The sequence below is a fragment of the Physeter macrocephalus genome, chromosome 14 (assembly GCF_002837175.3).
Source record: "Physeter macrocephalus isolate SW-GA chromosome 14, ASM283717v5, whole genome shotgun sequence".
Classification (NCBI taxonomy): domain Eukaryota; kingdom Metazoa; phylum Chordata; class Mammalia; order Artiodactyla; family Physeteridae; genus Physeter; species Physeter macrocephalus.
In genome coordinates, this window is record NC_041227.1 from 130,881,407 (window position 1) to 130,901,907 (window position 20,501).

General features: G+C 40.3%; 1 protein-coding gene across 1 annotated transcript in view; it reads left to right on the forward strand.

The window, feature by feature from the left end:
* The first annotated feature begins 126 nt into the window (after positions 1-126).
* ABCA5 (ATP binding cassette subfamily A member 5) overlaps positions 127-20,501 on the forward strand; it is a 67,506-nt gene continuing 47,131 nt past the window's right edge. Inside the window, exons 1-9 of the mRNA XM_024130193.3 lie at positions 127-233; positions 1,535-1,603; positions 4,205-4,305; positions 11,441-11,560; positions 12,623-12,827; positions 14,616-14,777; positions 15,680-15,768; positions 17,547-17,776; positions 19,379-19,520. Of these exons, the coding sequence (XP_023985961.1) occupies positions 11,459-11,560; positions 12,623-12,827; positions 14,616-14,777; positions 15,680-15,768; positions 17,547-17,776; positions 19,379-19,520 (930 nt within the window). The 5' untranslated portion in view covers positions 127-233; positions 1,535-1,603; positions 4,205-4,305; positions 11,441-11,458. The remainder of the gene's footprint in view (positions 234-1,534; positions 1,604-4,204; positions 4,306-11,440; positions 11,561-12,622; positions 12,828-14,615; positions 14,778-15,679; positions 15,769-17,546; positions 17,777-19,378; positions 19,521-20,501) is intronic.

The window sequence follows — 20,501 nt, forward strand, 5'->3', positions numbered from 1 at the left end:
GCGCCCGTCCGCGGGCTGCGTCCTCGGGGTGCCCCGCCCTCAGGTGCGTCCTGCGCGGGGCGGAGCGCGGCTTCCGGCGCCGCGCCCTCCCCTCTCCGCCCCTCCCCTCGCTGTCCTGTGGCGTCAGGGGCGCGCGCGCGCGCGCGCGGGCGCCCTCTCGGACACTGTTCCGAGCTGTGGTCCCCGCAGATCCCGCGCGTCCCGGCCGGTCGGCGCTGCGGCCCGGCCCTGAGGTGACGCGGTCGCCCAGGGCTGCGGGGTGTGAGGCCCGCCGGGGGGGGCTGTCACCCCTGGGAGGGGGTGAGGGGTCGAGGAGGGGCGGCCGGCGGGGGAGGGGCGGTGGGTGCGGCCGGGGGGTCTGGGGCGCGGAGTACAGCGGGGCCCGGAGGGGGCCGAGCCGGCGGCTGTGGGGGCAGGAGGGTCCCCGAGGTCGGGGGGAGCGCGGTTGCGGCGCGTCCTGTGGAGGAGGATGCTGTTCGCCCCCGGGGTGTCGGGGTGCGGATGCCGGGGTCGCCGCGGGACCCCCGCCTTGGGTTGGCCGGGGTGGTCTCCACCCCCAGGGCGCCGTTGCCGAGGGCGGAGATGGAGGCTGCTGTTCGCCCCCGGGGTGTCGGGGTGCGGATGCCGGGGTCGCCGCGGGACCCCCGCCTTGGGTTGGCCGGGGTGGTCTCCACCCCCAGGGCGCCGTTGCCGAGGGCGGAGATGTTGGGAAGGAAATTCCCTCTGAACACCTGGCCCCGAGCGCGGGTTCCCTTGGGAGCTTCGGGCTGCTGCTCACTCCGCGCGTTAGGAGGAGTTCGGGAGAGATGCGCAGAGCTCGGGGCACGGTTTGGGGGGAAATGCCCTGGTTCCTGAAACGCAAGGCTCCAGGCGTGGAAGTATTGATACTACAGCAGACGCGGAAGCTCGGGAGGCTGCCGGCGCTAATAGCTGCGGGAGGGTTGCTCCTGGGCTCCCAAGGCTTGGACAGACGTTTCTAAGTTAATAAGTCTGAAAGACTAAAGGCAAATCACGTTTACTTTCCATCGAGGACGTTGTGCAGGAACAGAAGGGGAGAAAAGGAGTGTATGTTGGACTCCCACCCGTGAGCCAGGTTCAGTATTAGCTCATTCAGTCTTGCCAGCATCCTTTGGAGGTCGGAGGCGTCTTACTCTATTGGGCAGATGTGGAAAACGCCTCCCAAAAAAGTTAAGTCACTTATTTCGGTCCCGACTAGCCAAAAGGGCTGAGCTTCCAGCCCAGGGATGCCAGACTCTAAATTCTCGTCCTTGTTGCCCTATATTTTGCTTCTATCCAGAGAGCGATGTTACATATTTTTAGGGAAGACTCCGTACAAGAGTACATTATTAGGACAGTTAGGGCTCTTGGGGTTATTTGGGTTAAAATCTAACTAGTAAGGCATTAATCCTGGAATATGTGCTGTTTAAGTGTATTTTCCTTCAAACAGGATTCAGTATAGGGAAATCTTGCATTCAGGGTCAAAGCAAGTTTATTAATACATTACAGGTTTATCTGAGTGTCTTTTATATTCTAGATGCTAAGCTATGTGCCAAGAATGCCAAGATGAATACGATTTGTAATCTCTGCCCTTGAGCTTGAGAAGGTGATTGCATAAAAGAATTTCTTAGTATTCTCATAAATTGGAATCTTTGCTAGTGTGTGAATTAAACGGCCTAGAATAGTTTTAAGCACAAGTTTTTAGGAACCTGTTATATATAAGAAAAGATATTGGATAACCTGTCATGTGGGTACCGTTGCATTATTTTCCCATTCAGCAAGAAATACTGTCATAAAATTTAGGTTAAATCGTATTGACAGTTATTATTTTCTTTTATTATTATACTACCTTCAGTACATTTTAAAACACTAGAGAAGAAGAGAACATTTATAATTTATTCCCTGTTAAGTTAAAAGGCTTGATTTCTTTTTTTGACTGTGCTGCCCTGCTCGCGAGATCTTAGTTCTCCGACCAGGGATTGAACCTGGCCCTCGGCAGTGAGAGTGCTGAGTCCTAACCACTGGACCACCATAGAATTCCTGTAAAAGGTTTGATTTTAATAGTGCCTTTTTTTTTCTTTTAATTTATTTCTGGTTGTGCCTGGTCTTAGTTGAGGTAGGCGGGCTCCTTAGTTGCAGCTCACCAGCTCCTTTAGTTGCGGCACGCATGCTCCTTAGTTGTGACATGCAAACTCTTAGTTGTGGCATGCATGTGGGATCTACTTCCCTGACCAGGGATTGAACCCGCATCCCCTGCATTGGGAGGTGGATTCTTAACCACTGCACCACCAGGGAGGTGTCCCGATAGTGCTTTTGTTTTATTAATTGAGAAGCCAGTGATGTGTGTAGCTGGGCAGGAACTTCTTTCAAGTCATCTGCCAAAGATGTTCTTAACCTCTTCTTCTAAAAAATAAATCTTAAAGGTATCGTTGGTACCAGATTCCATTTAGCTTTTATCTCTCAGAGTTCTAGTGGAGACAAAATCTTCGGTTTAGGCCGAAATGGCACCTTGTTGAAATGTATAACATTACCTCTGATGCGGCTGTAGGTAGGTGGATAGAAGGGGTAGTGGAACGTTTTGGAAATTTCTCCTGATGGCCTCAGTTTCTCAGTGAAGTGGGGATCAAGGTCATCATTTGAGGGCGATGCTGTGGGTGGAAGCTTTGGGGGCTTGGGGGTTAGGAGAGTGAAAGGACTAGTGAAATATGGGATCGCCAGGCAATTAAACAGTTATTCTTAGGTATGAAAAGTGCAGTCAAGGAAGTACGGGTACACAAAATAAAGATGTCTAGTCTAATTTTGCATACAAGGCATTTGACAGCCTGTTTCCAGGGCCTGTCCTAACAGTGTCATCTAGAGGGTACACCTGCCATTTTTGCCCCAGTTCACTTTGCCCGAGCCTCTGCCTCATTGCACGTTTCCCTGTTCTTTACACAAGTCAGGCCCCTCTGGGGAGTCTAGTTCTTCCATTCTTTTTCCCTGCCTGGAATTTGCATTCCACTCTTTCCCAGACTCTTTCCCCCAGTTGCACTTATCACATTATATTAGATTTTATCTGTCTGCAAAGTCAGTGACAGTGTCTAACTGTTTCGTTTTTTTTTAAAAAAACAGTTTGGTGCATAAATCCCTCAGGAAATGTTTAATGACTCTGCCACTTTTCTTCTTTCTTCCTCCTTTTGTCTGTAACGGTGGTCAGCAAGCTTTTTCTGTGAAGAGCCAGAGGGTAGATGTTTTAGCTTTTGTGGACCACATGGTCTCTGTCTTGATTACTGAACTCTGCCGTTGTAGCACAAAGCAGTCCCAGGCAGCACAGAAACAACTGAGCATGGCTCTGCTCCAAGAACACTTTATTTCTAGACTCGAGATTTGAGTTTCCTATAATTTTTACATGTCACAAAATACTGTTATTCTTTTTTTTCCCCCCCATTTAAAAATGTGAAAAACATTCCTAACTACTGGGCTGTACAAAACAGGCTGTGGGCTGGATTTAACCCCCTCGGCCTCCGTTACAGACCTTTGATCTATAAAGACTCTCAGCAAGTCTGGATAAAGGAACTTGCGGTAAGATGATACCGGTTTTAGTATTACCATGGGTGGTAAAGAAGCAAAGATAAGAAGGCAGTCTTTTTTGTCACGGATTTCATGGTCAAGTTCAAGATTAAGATGTAAACAAATCATTATGACACAGTATGGTAACTGCAATTACAGTTTATTTATTGGAACAAAGGAATAATAATCAGCTCTGCTTGGGTGGATCAGAAGTCACCTCTAATAGTCGTCTGTTGGGGACACTTTCAGCTAAGATCCTTTCCAAGAATCTTTTCAAACTTGCTAAGGTGACTGACCACATCTTTTGCCAGGATGGCTGTGAACATTCGGATGGCTCAATTCCTTTGTTTTATAGGATATGATCCTAATTTGTTCCTCTCAGAACTAAAATTAATACATTCTAGATAATTTTTTCTGACAGTTATTTCTAAAGCTCATGCACATTTTTACTGCTTTGAGAAAAGTGAAATATATTTCATAGCACATATAGTAATCAGTGTTTCCTTAATACAGTAGTGAATTTCTGTTACTGAATTTGGGGTTATGTAAATTTAGTCTTTAAGTCAGCTATTAATGCATTAGAAAAGGAAGATGGGCTTTAGTGGGCTTTCAGTTTTCTTGCAATTTATTAGATTTAATGTGAATTATTTTTATCTAGGAAAAGTATGGATGTATGGCTGTTAGCATTACTGACGCCATCCTGGGCTCCTACAGTTTATCCTGTCCTTTCACCCACCCTACCCAGGACTGAACTGTGCAGTAAGTCACTTCTCTGTTGTCAAGGCTTTGCAGTTAATAGAAACTGTTTTAATAATCATTAGGATCAGGTGGCCTCTGTGCTCCGTTAGTCCCCAAACAATGATGATATATATTTCCGGCACCCATGAGACTAGTTACCCATTCATGAATTTTGACTTAGGAGTACACGTCCGGTCTCCAAGCACCTGCCTCCACACCCTAGGTTAACTCTAAAGTTGTCTTGGTGGCCCCCGCCGGTATGGAGTGCAGCTGCGTGCAGGTCGTTGTCCCCAGATCCTGAGCCCGCCCTGTGAGTAAGTTACCCTGTAATAAACTGATCCATTGAGGATGTGGAGCTGCCTGCCTCGTTTTCTTTTTCGGTCTCAAGGTGCTTTCTCAGTTCAGTGAGCACTTTTTGTTCCCTCCTTCCTCCAGCAGAAAGTTAAATATTTAATTAAACCTTTAGTGATACTAGGTGTATAAAACTAATTATTATTTAAAGCTCTATAACAAACTTAACAGATGCGCCAGATATGCTGTGGAGCAATGGAAAGAAACTTTAAAGATTCTTAAAAATAGTTTTGTACCCTTATTTCTATGTCTTTGTCATAGTTCTTGAGCAGTTAAGAATTGGCTTTGTTAAAGAGTTTTAAAGGTACTGCCTTGATAAGACTTTGGAACTGTATCAAGTATTACAAGTTTTCCAAAGAGTAACGATTTGTTAAAAATATGCCATTAGAAGTTTTATTGTACTTAAGTTGTTAACTTGTGCTTTCAAGGGTCATCTTCTAATATACGTTGCAAAAGAGGTCTTACATGTGTTGTCTACTCAAAAAGCTGCTTTTTTACGGTTGTCTGGTCGTCTCTATTTACAATGCCCTGGGCTTGTGTGAACTCTGCTACTTGTGAGTAAACTCCTCCTGGATGTTGACTGTATGATTCTCTTCCCACTTACAGCCAATATTAGATGAGGGGCAGGCCAAGCATCCTTTTCTGCCTTTTCCTTTTGTCGTTTTGAATCTCACCCCATAAGGCTATAACGTTTGGGATAATTAAGGGGAATTACAGTGTACAAAGAGGAAATTTAGAGCTTTATGCTAAATATGGGTTTTCTTTTGGTCCAGGAAAAGGCACAGGACGAGTTAAACTTTTTACAGATGTCCCCTTGCTGGCCGTGCCTCGTTTCTAACTTTGCAGCCCCGTTTTCAGCTGTGCACTTGAGTCAGAAGAGCCACTTTCATGTCACCTCTGCGGGGTGGATTTACACCTTTCTTTCAGGAAACCTCACTGCCCCACCCATAGGGCTTGGTTTCAGCTCAGACACCGTCTCTTTATCTTTGGCAGAGGTCTTCAGTATAGAAAGCACTGCCTTCCCATATCCTTCCTCCATCCCCAGTCCCCCCTCCCTACCCTGCAAAGCCGTGTGGGGCGGGGGGGAGCAGAGGGGACTTTATGATCACCCCACCAGTGGGAGGTGCAGGCTCCCCTCTTTTCTTTTTCCTTCTGTCTCCTCCCAAAGGACAAACATTAATTCTCAGAGACACTGTGGTCTCAGCACTTGAAGAAGCAGCACAGTATTTCCCTCAGCACCTGTGGTTTGCAGGGAGCCTTTTACAGTAGCTAGTGCTTCACGTCGTGATGCAGAGCCATCCTCGCCTGGTTTATTCCCCGTGGCCCTTTGCACATTGCACCTGCTTAGACTCTGTGGGTTGTGGGTGCCCAGTGGGCAGATAGGTTCATTGTTGTCAGTCTATAATAACCTGTCTGCAGCTTTGAAGTTACTGGTTAGGTGAACATTGAAAGTTAATGAAGAATCGATGTTAAGAATGTTTCATTTTAGTTTTCAAACGCCCAAACCGGGTGTTTACTTTCTTGAAGAAAACAAGCGGTGAATTGATTTTTCTTCTTTAAGATGTTTTTGTTTTAATAATTTGAGTAGATGGAAGTTCAAGGTTATTGAAATTTAACATTTTTCACATGATTAGACTGGAGCTTATGAATATAAGAAGGTGAGTCATAACACTGATTCATCTATATACTTCATAACAGAGTTCATACTTTCTGGTCATCATTTTCTTCCCTCTGTCCTTTGGCCATCCATTCTGGGGGAATTTTCTTGACTCAGTCTTCATTCTAACTCACCGATTTGGCATTCACCCCCGCTAGCAAGAATTTTCTTTCTATCTGTCTGTTCCATTTCCAGATTCTCTAGCAGCTTTCTCTTAATTGCTTTGTCCTTGTTTCATGAGTGTGATATCCCTTGAGGATATTAGTTATACTACTTTTATAGACAGTAGTGATCAACATGTGTAATTACTTACCATGTTCCAGGCACCATTTTCAGCTTTATGTGTGTTTATTCTTTTGGTCATTCTGACAGGGACAGAGTAGGGAGACAAAGTAGGTAATTAAATAGTTAATCCCACTAGGGGATCATAAATAAAGAAAAAGTATGGGAGACCCTGTAAGTTAACAATCACTCAAGAAAGCAGGCTTGCTTAGCAACAGAACCAAGCAGTGGAAGCACGAGACATGCCCCCAAACAATAAAACAGTGGTGGCATGAGACCCACCTCCTGCCCAGGGAAGTCGGCAAGTTAATGACCCTTGAGAAGGGGCTTACATGTCTGCATGCACTAAGAGCAGAGCTATCGGGGAAAGGTGACATTATACCGAAACCTGGAATAATTTGCAGTATCATAGTATGTGTAACAGTACCGCCGTTTTGCTCATTTCCATAGCGCCATGACAATCCCGGTTGGGCCGTATGGGGTCAAAAACTCCCCCGCCCACTATGTAGGAGGAGTTAATAGCGGAAGACTTGAAGAATGAAAAAGAAGGTGGTCTTTTCCCCCCTCCCCACTTTTCCTTTGCTTATAACAGTGTAGCCCGCTGAGTCCTCAGGGCAGCACTCCCTCGCCTGTGGGCTTGTATCTCTCACAAGCGTCCTGTATTAACAGACTCTTCCTCCCCTCTCACTGTGCCTCTCCCTGAATTCTTTCTGCGCTGAGACAGAAGACATTCTGGCCGAGGAAAAATGATGAGGAAGAAAAATCCACCTAGAATAGGGCTCAGGGGCAAAAGGAAAACAGCATGAAAACACCTTTTGCTTCCTTCAGAAGGGATTTTGTGCTTTGGAAGAAAGGACAGAACTGAGGCTGAATAGACACTGAAGTGACGCCTTTGATTAGTCACTGTATGTCATCTTCTGCAGAGACATTTCCCTGTTAATATTGCTTTGAAGCTGCTTTAAAAACTACGTCAGTGGTTTTCCACTTTTCATCGGGCCTGCACTCACTCCCGTTAGCATCAGTGGAATTGTACGCTTAGTAGGCAGGGAGGCATGTGGGTCTTTAACATTTCCCTTTGTCCCTGACACACTTCACTTCGAAAACCGCTGTTATCCTTCGGAGTTTTCTAACCATGGAGTTAAGAACACATTATACCGTTACACTGGTTGAGTTCTTTGATGCGAGAAATAGAAACTGATCTGGCCAGCTTAAGTGAAAATAAAATATACTGGGTAGATAATAGGGCATTTCACATAGTCCAAGGAAGAAGAATCAGGTTTTGGGCACAGTAGGTATCAAACCTTAGGGGAAGGCTTAGTACCGAGAATGTATGAACTTACTTAAATGCTTCTATTACTCTAACTGTTTCCATGAGTCCCAGTCTCTGGGTCTCTTAGTTAAAAATTCCACTCTGCCCGGAGAAAACGTAAATGCTGCCGCTCAGAGGTGGTCGTGGTGATGGTAGTCGTGGTGTGTCTGGTGGGATGGCGGGCTGTGTGCACAGGTTCGTGGGCTTCAGGCAAGGCTGTTAAAGACTCAACCCTGAGTTCAGGGAGCAGCTCTCAAAGGAAGGAAGAATGCTGCGAGTCCATCAGCTGCTTTAGGAGGGGCCTGTTTTCTAAAAATGAAGCATCAAGCATGCAGCGTTCAATTTGAATGACTAATTCAGTGGCTCCCACTAAATCAATGTGTTTTGGCAGATAACTTGAGAATGTTCTTGCTGTTAAATTGGTCAGTGTTTCTATGTTTCGTAGTAAATCATCCTCGAATGAGTGTGATCGGTCTGCCTCTCTCTACCTTCCACCCTCGCTCCTGCCCTCCTGCCCTCCTTCCCTCCTTCCTTTCTTCCTTTCTTTCATCGGCCTAGAGATGATCACCAACTCATTGCAGGATCTGATATAACAGGAATGAGGCTGTTGGAAGAATTTATTTTGAGTGTATCCTCCTTTCTTGGCTGCCGCAATTTTGCTCTTTTTAATTTACTCATTTAATATTTTTACAGTATGTCTAATTGTGTGATTACTTTCCCCCCCACCATATAAGGAACACATATTGATGAGAAAATTGAGAAAATGGAAAAACGCGCAGAGGGAGTGAAAGTTGTCTAAATCTCATCGTTAAATTTAAGAAAAAGCTCTCTTCTGTACATATAAAGAGGATGTATATTTGATCCAAACTTTAATTATGTATATTGCCTTTTGGGGGGTAAGACAAGCTGCCTCTAAAAAGTTGCCTGCTTTTTTATCCAGGTGGAGACGGTCAGCCAGCTTGGAACAGACTGTTGTTGTAGAGGGGGTCACACCAGTGGCTGCCATCAAATAGGTTTATATAAAACAAGGAACAAGTATCGCTCTGAAGAAGGCTTAGCGGGACTTTTTTGGTGTCTCCTCTAAGCTGCCCTCTCGATACCTTTTTAGGTGACAGGGCCGAGCCAATTGGAGTAGGGACCACGGAGAGTGCACGCGGGGGCCCGGCCAGGCTGGCTTCTGCTTGCATATAACCTTCGAAGACCTGCGATGTGGCTCCAACAGAGGTCCACTCGCAGAAGGGGCCCAAGGGGCCTCCAGAGGGTCAGCTTAGCCTGGAAGAGGGCTACTGGGCCTGTGATGCAGTGATTTAGGTCATACAGCTCAAAAAGTATACCGAGGTGAAATTTGTTTCCGTCACTCCAAAGTGAAACCCTGTACTCATTAAGCACTTTCTCCCCTTCTCCTCTGGCCACTACCAGTCTGCATTCCATTTCTGTGGATTTATGTATTCTGGAAATTTCATATAAATGGAATCCTCTTTGACCTTTTGTGTCTGGCTTCTTTCACTTAACGTAATGTTTTGGAGGTTCATCCACGTTGTAGCATGTATCAGTACTGCATTCCTCTTTACGGTAAATAGTAAATCATTGTGTGTATACACCACAATTTGTTTTTCCCTTCGTCTGTTGGTAGCCATTTGGGCTGTTTCTGCGTCTTGGCAGTTATGACCCTGCGTGAACGTGCACTTGTTTGAGTCCCCATGGAATAGTGGGATCATGTAGGAACTCTGTTTAACTTTTGGGGAACTGCCAAACTGTTTTCCTCAGCAGCTAAACCACTTCGCAGTCCCGACAGCAGTGTATGAGTACCCAGTTTAGCCACGGAGTTTCTTATGAGAAATTTGCTCTCATTCATAGCAATATTCCTGTAGGTGATGCAGTGGTTATTCTCTGGCTGCTTTCAAGATTTTTCACTGTCTTTAAGTTTTAGCAGTTTAATCACGGTGTGTTTGAGTGTGGATTTCCTTTGATTTATCCTGTTTGGGTTTCATCAAGCTTCTTGAAACTCTTAGGTGTTTCATCTCTGGCCAAATCTGGGAAGTTTTCAGCCAGTAATTCTGTAACTATGTTTTCCAGCATTAACACACTTCTCTCTTTCTGGGTCTCTGATCGTTTGAATGTTAGACCGTTTGTTATTGTCGCACAGTTCTCTGAGCTACTGTTAATTGTTAAAGAAACAACAACAAAACCTCTTTTCTCCCTTTTGTTCAGATTGAGTAGCTTCTCTGGATCTATCAAGTTTACTGACTTTTTCTGTTGTCTCCATTCTGTTTTTGAACCCATTCTATGGATTTGGTTTATTTGTTGCTGTGTTTTTCTGTTCTAAAATTACTATTTGGTGCTGCTTGATATCTTGTTTCTTTGCTGACACTTTCATTGTTTTCAAGAATGAAATGAATGTTTTCTTGCCATTGTTTGCTGGAGCACTTTTTAAATAGCTGCTTTAAAGTTTTCGTCAGATAATTTCAAAATCTGTGTCATCTTGGCAGTGGCACCTGTGGGTAGAGTTGACATTTTTCACATGCTTCATTACCGGAGTCATTTTGGGTTGTGTGAGACTGCAGGTTTTGTTTTCATCCCGTAGAGAGCACTGAGGTCTTCTTTCAGCGTGCTGTCCACCTGGTTAGGTTCAGGTCTTCAGTTTCTGCCCACATTCTCTGCACTGTTGTTCTAATTTCGGTTTAGTTTTCAGAAGCCTTTGCAGTGCAGTTTGGATCTGTCCTTGTGTGCCGCCCAGTGACCCATCTGGATCTGGGCAGTGGTCTGTCTGTGAATTCAGTTCCTCAAGTGTTTGGTGCACAGAGTAGGATTAGATCCACGTTCACCCAGATTGGGTGTTAGTCCTGGAGCTAATAAACAACTTCATTGCATTGCTTCCCTGAGCTCCTCTTTTCATTTGCTCTCCCTGCTACGTTTTGATTCCCTGTGGCTCCTCTTTTCCATCTTCCAGCCGCCAAGCTAGGGTTTTCCTGCCCCGCTGGGCCACACACTTCGGCGACTGCATGTGCCGCATTCAGGGCCCTGTGGCTGGAAGGCGGCAGAGCAGAAAGAGGCGGGCTTTGTCCCCCGACCCTTGTGGAAGAAGCGCCACTCAGAGGAGAGAGTTTGGCTGGGTTCAGCTTGCATCGCTGCAGTCTGACACTGCTGTAAACGGGGTTGCCTGGGGACAAGGGCACAGGAGAATGTAGAAAAGAATACAAGACTGGGTGTTTCCCCGTTCTCCGTGAGCAGACTTCTGTTCCCTACCGAGCTAGAACTAGAGAGCTTCCTCCGGAGCTTTCTCTGTGTCCCAGCGCCTGCTTCCAGCGCGTTCAGTTTAGAGGACACTGGAAGAGAAAGAGTGGAATTCCGGTTCCCCCTTGTTTCACATGCTACTGTTTACTTTTCAGAATCTTCACATTGCCGTTCCATGCATTCCGTCCGGGTAGGAGAGACAGTGTGGAGTATGCTGAACTGTCTAGCCTGAGGCTGAAACATCTGTCTGTCTTTGACATTAGAAATGGCATATACTTGACTGTGTGGTTCCAATTTCTTTTTTTCCAATCTCCTTTCTTTAGTAAACTAACCCAGAAAACATGGCTACTGCAATTAGGGAAGTTGGAGTTTGGAGACAGACCAGAACACTCCTACTGAAGAATTACCTAGTTAAATGCAGGACTAAAAAAAGTAGCGTTCAGGTAAGTTAAATGACCATTATGTCTTATTGCAGTTTATTTTGCATTAATATGTTCCATCTTTAAAAGATGGTTTGTTTTGCTGGATACATTTTTATCATTTTATATTCTTAGGTTCCTTTAATTTGCTTGTAAAAACTTGTGTTGGCCTCAGAAAAATACCTAAATTATCCCATGTTTTCTGAATGTCAAAAATTTTAATAACGATGTCTAAATTTAGTTAATTTCTAATATCAGTGCTTGATTTTGAACCTTGAGGCATGCATTTCCCGTTTCATGGAATGAAAAATAAATTCTGCAAATAACTTCATGGAACATTATTCCACAGTTTATTCCTTATGGCCGGCCATCTTTTGGACTCTGGATTGAATTGCCCATAATTACTAAAATTATGTCACATATTTGTTCCCACAAGCATACATTACTTTATTATTTATTTATTTAGCATACCTTACTTTAAAAGGTGACAGAAAGTAAGAACTCTGGCTAACCAGTTAATAGTGATTTTAAAGGGTGGAATGGTATTGTTGATCTTCTCCAGCAGAACAATTAAACAGCAAGATGAAACAATAAAGAGTTCATCCCTATTAAAGTTGACTACTGAAGATAATTGAGTATAATTTTAGTAGTAGAAACCTAGCTGTAATTAAAGCATGAGTTTTAATTCAGACTTGAATAAAGACATTTTTATGGTGATCCCTATTACAGATGTTTGGTAAGTTACTTTAAATAAAGTCATGTATGAGTAAATTAATTATTATATTTTATATTAGTAATCTAAGATGTTTAAATGTTAGCTTTTATGTCATTTAAATGTATTATGGTGACTTGAATTTTAAAATATTTTAGTAAAATTGAATGTAAAGGAAAAATTCATACGCCGTAGGGTTAGGTTCAGCACAGCACTTCTTTTAGGATAGAATTGCTTTTATTTTTTGTACTTAAGAAAGGAGACCCAAGTTCCTCATGTTTTTTGTTAGTATTAGTTATATTTATAGAAATCTTGATGATTTTTGCTGCCATTGTTATACTTTGTAATCATTTTGTTTGTCTCCTTTATTATAGGAAATTCTTTTTCCACTATTTTTTTTATTTTGGTTAATATTAATTAGCATGATGCATCCAAATAAGAAATATGAAGAAGTGCCTGACATGGAACTTAACCCCATGGACAAATCTATCCTCTCTAACGTAATTCTTGGATTTACACCAGTGACTAATATTACAAGAGACATCATGCAGAAGGTTTCTACTGATCACCTACCTAACGGTATTGTGAGCTTGCATGTGTATTCTGTCTCTTACAGAAAGCCCCTTCAGTATTTTGCTGTTTGCTTTATTGAGTAAATACCATTCTTAACATTTAGATACATGTCCTTTCACCAAAACATAGTTTTATAGAAATACTAACATCATTTAATTCTGCTGCTTTATGATTCTTGTGAAACTTTAATTTGTAGTCTTGGTAATAGGAAGCATATTTTATGTTTTAATATTTTATATTTAATTCATAGACCATTTATAAAATAAGCATATTTGTATAGTATAAAAGATTTGAAGGAATATTTCGTTTTGATTCTGACTCACGTAACTATTAAGAAACTAGAAATACATGGTAAAGACAGTAATGCTGATGCCAGGATGATTGATTTAATGAAATGCTGAATTGTAGAAAATAAGAAAATAACCTGTTATCTTCCATCATGTAGGATTGTTAGTTGTAATTGACTTCTAGTGTGTGTCACACATTATTGGATAATGTGTCACTGAATAGAAGATGTTTATACAACCATGAGCCAAATAGCTTTTTCCCCAGTGGTTTCTTTCTGGTGTATTACCATTTAATATTTTTATCTTACTAGTATAGAATACATTTGTTGGTTTATCATGTTAAGCATAAGCAGCGTGCTAGCCATAAGAATTTAGCATGTCAGCTAAGAAGAACGCATCAGAAATGTTGAGAATGAAATTCATTGGTAATTCTGAGTAGGAAAAAAGTATATACGCTAAAGAAATCCAAGTCAGTGTGTATTAACTTAGATGCCAGAATAGTAGAAATGTTTGTAGATTTTTTTTTTTAAAGTTCTGTCTTTTTAATGGCAGAACTCTGAACGTGAGATTGTACATACATACATGGTAACATAACTGGTAGGATGTTGAATTAACACCCTCTTTCTTCAGATCAATCCTGGAGTTCCATGTACACCTTCAAGGTCTGGAAAATCATGAGAATTAACATTTAAGTAATACTTTATAATTTACAAAGCATTTTCATGTCTGTAACTACATTTGATATTAACAACCCTTGTGATCAGCTAGGTATTGTGGGTGAGGATACTAAAGTTCAGGGAGTTAAATTGCTTACCTGTTCTCACATAGCTAATAAGTAGTAAAGTTAAGTACTGATCCTACGGGTTTTTTCCCATTTCATGACATGTTCTGAACCTCCTGTAGTGAAGACTGCTTGCTTGTAAATAAAACTTCAAGAAAATGTTTAAAAATTTAGATTATTGATGTGAAAAGAGCTGAATGATGATTACAGTATTTTTCCATGTATCTTCTAAGAAAGGAACAAGCAGTATTGGGTTTAAATGGCAACTTTTAGTCAAAGAAGAGAGTGTCATAGTTACTAAAATACATATTTAGTTTCTGAGGAAGGCTTATGGAATTTTCTTTATAAGAAGGAATATTTGAAAATAAAATATCCACTCATTTATCAAGGAGTTATTTGTATGGTTTTACTTTGACATAGATAAGTGAACTACATATATTGCATATAAAGTAGATGATCTATTTTATTATGTTAATAACTTACGTGTTACATGACACATACATAATTTATGTAATCAAATGACAGCTAAGAAATGGTGTCTGTAAAATTGCACTATTTTAATATTCATTTTTTAGGTTTTTTTAATTCATTTTCTAAGAAGTTAGAGCATCACACAAGTGCTTATAAAATATTACATTCATCAAATATAATGTTAAATTTGGTGTATTGTATTACAATAAACTATTCAAATTTGTAAGCTAACTAAATTGTTATAATATTTTATAGTCATAATTACCGAAGAATATACAAGTGAAAAAGAATTGCTAACAGCCAGTCTTTCTAAGTCCAGCAACTTTGTAGGTGTGGTTTTCAACGACTTCATGTCCTATGAACTCCGTTTTTTTCCTGATATGATTCCAGTATCTTCTGTTTATATGGATTCAAGAGGTAAATGGCCCTAAATAATCAATGAAAATAAATTAAATTCCCATTTTTGCTGCTCTTAGCTCATATGCAAAATTTGATGGTGTCCGCCGTTGGCATTTTAAATAATAGTTATTCAGATAAGAAGACTGTCAACTGTAGCATAAAAATATGTGTATATTTATCTATCTACATCTATATATATCATATGAAGTATAATTTGTGTAACATCCACTTTAATTTTAATACATTTATATTGTTTACAGTGACAAAACGAAATTTTATCTTGAATTATATGACATTCTAGGTCTGTCCTTTTCTCCATGTAATTGTTTTCATATGTGGTACGGCACATACCTTTAAAATCTCAAGGTCTTCCACCAATAAACTTTATTAGTTTTATGTTGGAAATGTGGAAAACAGCCTCCAATGCCTAAACCTCTGAAAAGATAATTATCAACCACAAACATTTATTGACTAATGTTAAAGTCACTGTTAAGTACTGTATTTGTGACTTGATTCCGCAAAGCCCTTGTAGAATTTTTCTTTTTTTCTGTGCTGTTCACCTGGACTTGCCCTTGCATCTGGAAGATCTTTAAAGCTGATAAGTCATTGTAGAATGGCTTGCCTTAAAACGGAAGACTGATTTATTTTGAATAACTATGTTTACCATTAATTTCTTTCTTTCCATTTGTATTCATTTACGATTCAGTATCCTAACACTTGTAACTCTTTAATTTCAAAAATTTGAAGTAAACAATAAGGAACGTGATAGATTTTGTTTGCCTTTGGAGGGCCATTGCTTATTTTCTTTGGTCCTGTAGAGATTGATTAATTATATTACTTTGGTAACCCCACGTGTGCTGCCTTTAAAGAAAACACTTGTATATTGCAGAATCTTATGTCTCACATTTTTTTCTCCATAGCTGGCTGTTCAGAATCATGTGAGGCTGTTCAGTACTGGTCCTCAGGGTTCACAGTTTTACAGGCCTCGATAGATGCTGCCATTATACAGGTAAATATGAAAAAAGGAAGAAAAATAGAGTCAAATTGTATTTTACCAATCATCCCCTAAGTCTTTACCATAGGAGTTCATTTGACTGCTGTCAAATGTACAAAATACGTAACTTAATACAACTCCTTTATGGCAAAAGATAAGGGAGAAGTCATATTTTCTGACTTAATTTTTTTGAAACCCACCTTATTTGATGGTTTCTAAGCATGTGATTCAGCATTCTGTATACCAGTATTATCGTATCTGTGCTGACTGTAGATAATATTTATGAAAGGTCTACATTTGCAGACTTTTTCCCTTGAATAAGAATAACTTAGTTTAAAGAAGGTATCTTTATCTTAATCACAGTGGTAGATTTTATTTCTTATTTAACAAACATTTATCACTTGTTTGCCAAACATTATTTCTAAGTTATGTACTAAGATCAACCCATTTAATCTTTATCACCCCTGTGTTAAAGGGTGCTGTTATTGTCTGCATTTTATATGTGCACCTGAAGCAGAGGAAAGTTATAAGTGACTTTCCAAAACTCAGTTAATTAGTGGCAAAGCTAATTCAGACTATCACTTTTGGGCTCCCAGTTCTGTATTTTAATACTGTGCTGCCACTAAGATTGCATATAAATGTTGCATTTACGTTCTAAACACGTGCTTAGACCTGATCCAGTGTTTCACATTTTACCAGAAATGAACAGGGGACCTTGAATAGGAGACCTGTCTCTGTTAGTTGTTAGACTGCTATGTAGTAAAATGACTACAAAAATAATGCTTTATTTGACTGCGTTGTTGTTAGAACCATATGAGGTGATATATATAGAATTGTCTTATAAACTCTCACAACGTGGTATAAATGTATTGTAGATACAGTATTCAGTAACACAGAAGATTAAGGTAATGACCATGAAATATAGGGCATATCACATTGACAGTGTTAAAAAAGTACTTATTTGTGTTTCGGCCAAAGACCTTAGCTGTCCACAACCCAAACCATACTGGATGAACAGGTAGAGCAGATCTCATTTTAGCCATTCATTTGACTGTTAAGTAGAAGTGTATCGTGTGGCATAACTAGTTTTATTATTCTGTCTATATGCATGCTGCATATATAGATTTTATTTTATTTTTTATTTTTATTTATTTATTTTTTTTCCGGTACACGGGCCTCTCACTGCTGTGGCCTCTCCCGTTGCGGAGCACAGGCTCCGGATGCGCAGGCCCAGCGGCCATAGCTCACGGGCCCAGCCGCTCCGCGGCATGTGGGATCCTCCCAGACCGGGGCACGAACCCGTGTCCCCTGCATCGGCAGGCGGACTCTCAACCACTGCGCCACCAGGGAAGCCCATATATATAGATTTTAAAACAATAGAAGGACTTACTATCTAAAAGAACATTTCAAAAAGAGTCATTCTTTCATAGTACGAGTAATCATTCCTTAATTCCTCAATTTTATAAATGCATGTTTTTATTAAGATGCATATAATTGTCAGCTAAAGATGATAATGTGCAGTTTTATTTTCTTTGACAAATTATTTAATAAAAATTTATATACTTCCCAACTTCAGACTTTAAACTTTATGACATGCTTCCAGAATGAGTAAAAGCAGTTTTCTATAGGTATCATGATGCTGGGGCCAATCACTTTATTTCTGGTGTGTAGCTTTTTGAGGATGGTATTTGTACGAGGTTATTGATTAAATTTGGGGGTATAACTGTCACAATATTTTAGGGGCTACTATCAGAACTAAATTAATTGAATGTATTTACATTTTCTAATTACAGTTGAAGACCAATGTTTCTTTTTGGAAGGAGCTGGAGCCAACTAAGGCTGTCCTTATGGGAGAAACTGCTGTTGTGGAAATAGATACCTTTCCCCGAGGAGTAATTTTAATATACCTAGTTATAGCATTTTCACCTTTTGGATACTTTTTGGCAATTCATATCGCAGCAGAAAAAGAGAAGAAGTTAAAAGAGTTTTTAAAGATAATGGGACTGCATGACACTGCCTTTTGGTATGTTATTAAAACTTTGTTATTCAGTGTGATTAATAATCGTATAAGTATACAAATCTTCAGAATTGTAGTGTTGTTTTTCACCTGACTTGATGAGGTGCTGATCCTGTTTTCTCACAGTTATTGCCTTTGTCTTGGAGTTTGAGACCAATCAAAATGCTTCAGCAATTGATTGGCTTGTTTTAACATAAGGGAGGTGAGCTTTGGAAAGCTCATGTGGATATTATATATTTAAATATTATGTCATATTTTGTTTGAACTGATGAGGCGTGCTCCACGTATTTCAATGTATATTTCAGTGTATAGAAAATTGGAGATTTTGGAAAGTTAGAAATTAATCGCCTGTTACAGTCCTCCTCAGGTATCATAGCATATACATGTTATTAAAATGTAATCAAAATGACAGAAGTTTGTGTATGTAGTATATGGGCTTTCTTTCCCCTGGAGAAAGTTATTTTTGTGAATTTTTTACGATGATAATATGCAAATAATTTCTAGAGAAACAAATGAAAAAAGTTCACAAATGAGCACATTAGCATTTTTATACAATGATAATTTTATAGAGGCATGCATTTTTATAAATAATTCTAGGTGTATTTTTCTTACTTTTTCCACTATGTAATAACAACATTATTTTGACCTCATTTTGGGGGGGAAAGTTAATACTGTTGCATGTGAGTCGTTATTGTAGACCATTTTATTCCATTTAGCTCAATGCAACAGTTAAAACACTTTACGTAATGGGGTCATTCTGTATGACATAGCAATCTTTGCTCATTTTTTTTCTCCTGTCGTTTTACTAGTGATTGGTTTTTGAGATGCGTTGGTTTTTAAAGTATTCTGTGAGGTAACAGTAGCTGGAAGAATGTAGGCAGTCAGTTTCTCAGTGCCTCAGTTTTGCCTCTGTAAAATAATGGTTTTAGTTTTGGTAGTTCAGATATCTTTTAGCCCTATTTTGGTGATTTTATGATAGCATACATTAAATTATCTGCTAACTTGAAAAATGAAAATAAAATGAAACTAAATACTGTGGTGATTTCACTGAGCTCTGATTTTGAGGATAAATTTTGAGTGCTGTAGTGAATCCATTGTTGATCTTCCTGATCTCACATTGTGTTCCTGTAGTAATTATGTTGTCGATTAGCAAGGTAACCTCTACTGTCTAAAGTACCAAAAGCCATCAGTTTGTTGCATGTACCATAAAGAAAACTGTCAGTCATTAAACTCTTTCGTATTTTAAGAAAATCAGAAGTATTGTGCATTGTTGAACTTTTGAGGGTTTTAGATTTAAATTAATCATGAATTGCTATAAATCTGTACAGTTTTTTTTTTTGACTCTTGGAAAGATAGTCACCATTTTATCTCTGTGTCATATGATACTTTTACCGACAACTTGACAACTTAACCAATACTGTATTTTTAATTACGTGTGAGAGCTTTAATTTTCAATAGATGAGCATACAAAGAAATGAAGAGATTGGCTTAATTTTAAGAATAAAATGGCTAAAATAAAGCTGAAGTTTTGTTTAAAATGTTTGTTTTTTTTTTTAATTGTTAAAGCCTATATCTTTAGCCATAAATGTATCTGTGTTCCCATTGCAGGCTCTCTTGGGTCCTTCTGTATACAAGTTTGATTTTTCTCATGTCCCTTCTCATGGCAGTCATTGCAACAGCTTCTTCTTTATTCCCTCAAAGTAGCTGCTTTGTGATATTTCTACTTTTTTTCCTGTATGGCTTATCATCAGTAAGTACTCTCATTTGAAATGGAAATAAAGAACTGTCAAAATATTTGATTAGTGCTTCCCTGGTGGCGCAGTGGTTGAGAGTCCGCCTGCCGATGCAGGGGACACGGGTTCGTGCCCCGGTCCGGGAAGATCCCACATGCCGCGGAGCGGCTGGGCCCGTGAGCCATGGCCGCTGGGCCTGCGCGTCCGGAGCCTGTGCTCCGCAACGGGAGAGGCCACAACAGTGAGAGGCACGCGTAGCACAAAAAAAAAAAAAAAAAAAAAATTGATTAATAAAGTCTTACTGTTTAGTTTAATTACAGTCGATCTCCCATGAAAGACAAGATTGTTACTAGGCTACTGATACATGAGTTGTATCATTGTGCCTCCATATTTTTAGAAAAGTTACAGAATCTTCTCAAGTTTAAACAAGTTTAAATTTAACTTGTTTTCATATGATGTATTCCACATACAGTTCCTCTGTGTCTGTCTTTCACTATCTTCATTTAATTGTGCTTATTATACACCATTAAGATTGTCCGGTACTAGACTTTTTATTCCTTTGTTTTTATGAGATCCTGACTGTTTCAAGTTAATTTATGTTACAGGATGATGTCGTGTAAAGATATATCTTTGTAAATGTAGCTCTTTGACAGTGTTGATTTCCATTCAGTAGTTTGGTTAAATGTTGGAAGTTCATGACAAGCTTTTGTTTTAAGTGGTCCCAGTTTCCATTCTGATTGGCTTATGTGCCCCTGCTGTATCCGTTGTTAAATATTTTGACTATCACCCCTGCTCTTTTTTTTAAACATTTATTTATTTATTTATTTTTGGCTGCATTGGGTCTCTGTTGCTATGCGCGGACTTTCTCTAGTTGTGGCGTGCGGGCTTCTCATTGCGGTGGCTTCTCTTGTTGCAGAGCACGGGCTCTAGGCGCGCAGGCTCAGTAGTTGTGGTGCACGGGCTCAGTAGCTGTGACTCGTGGGCTCTGGAGCACAGGC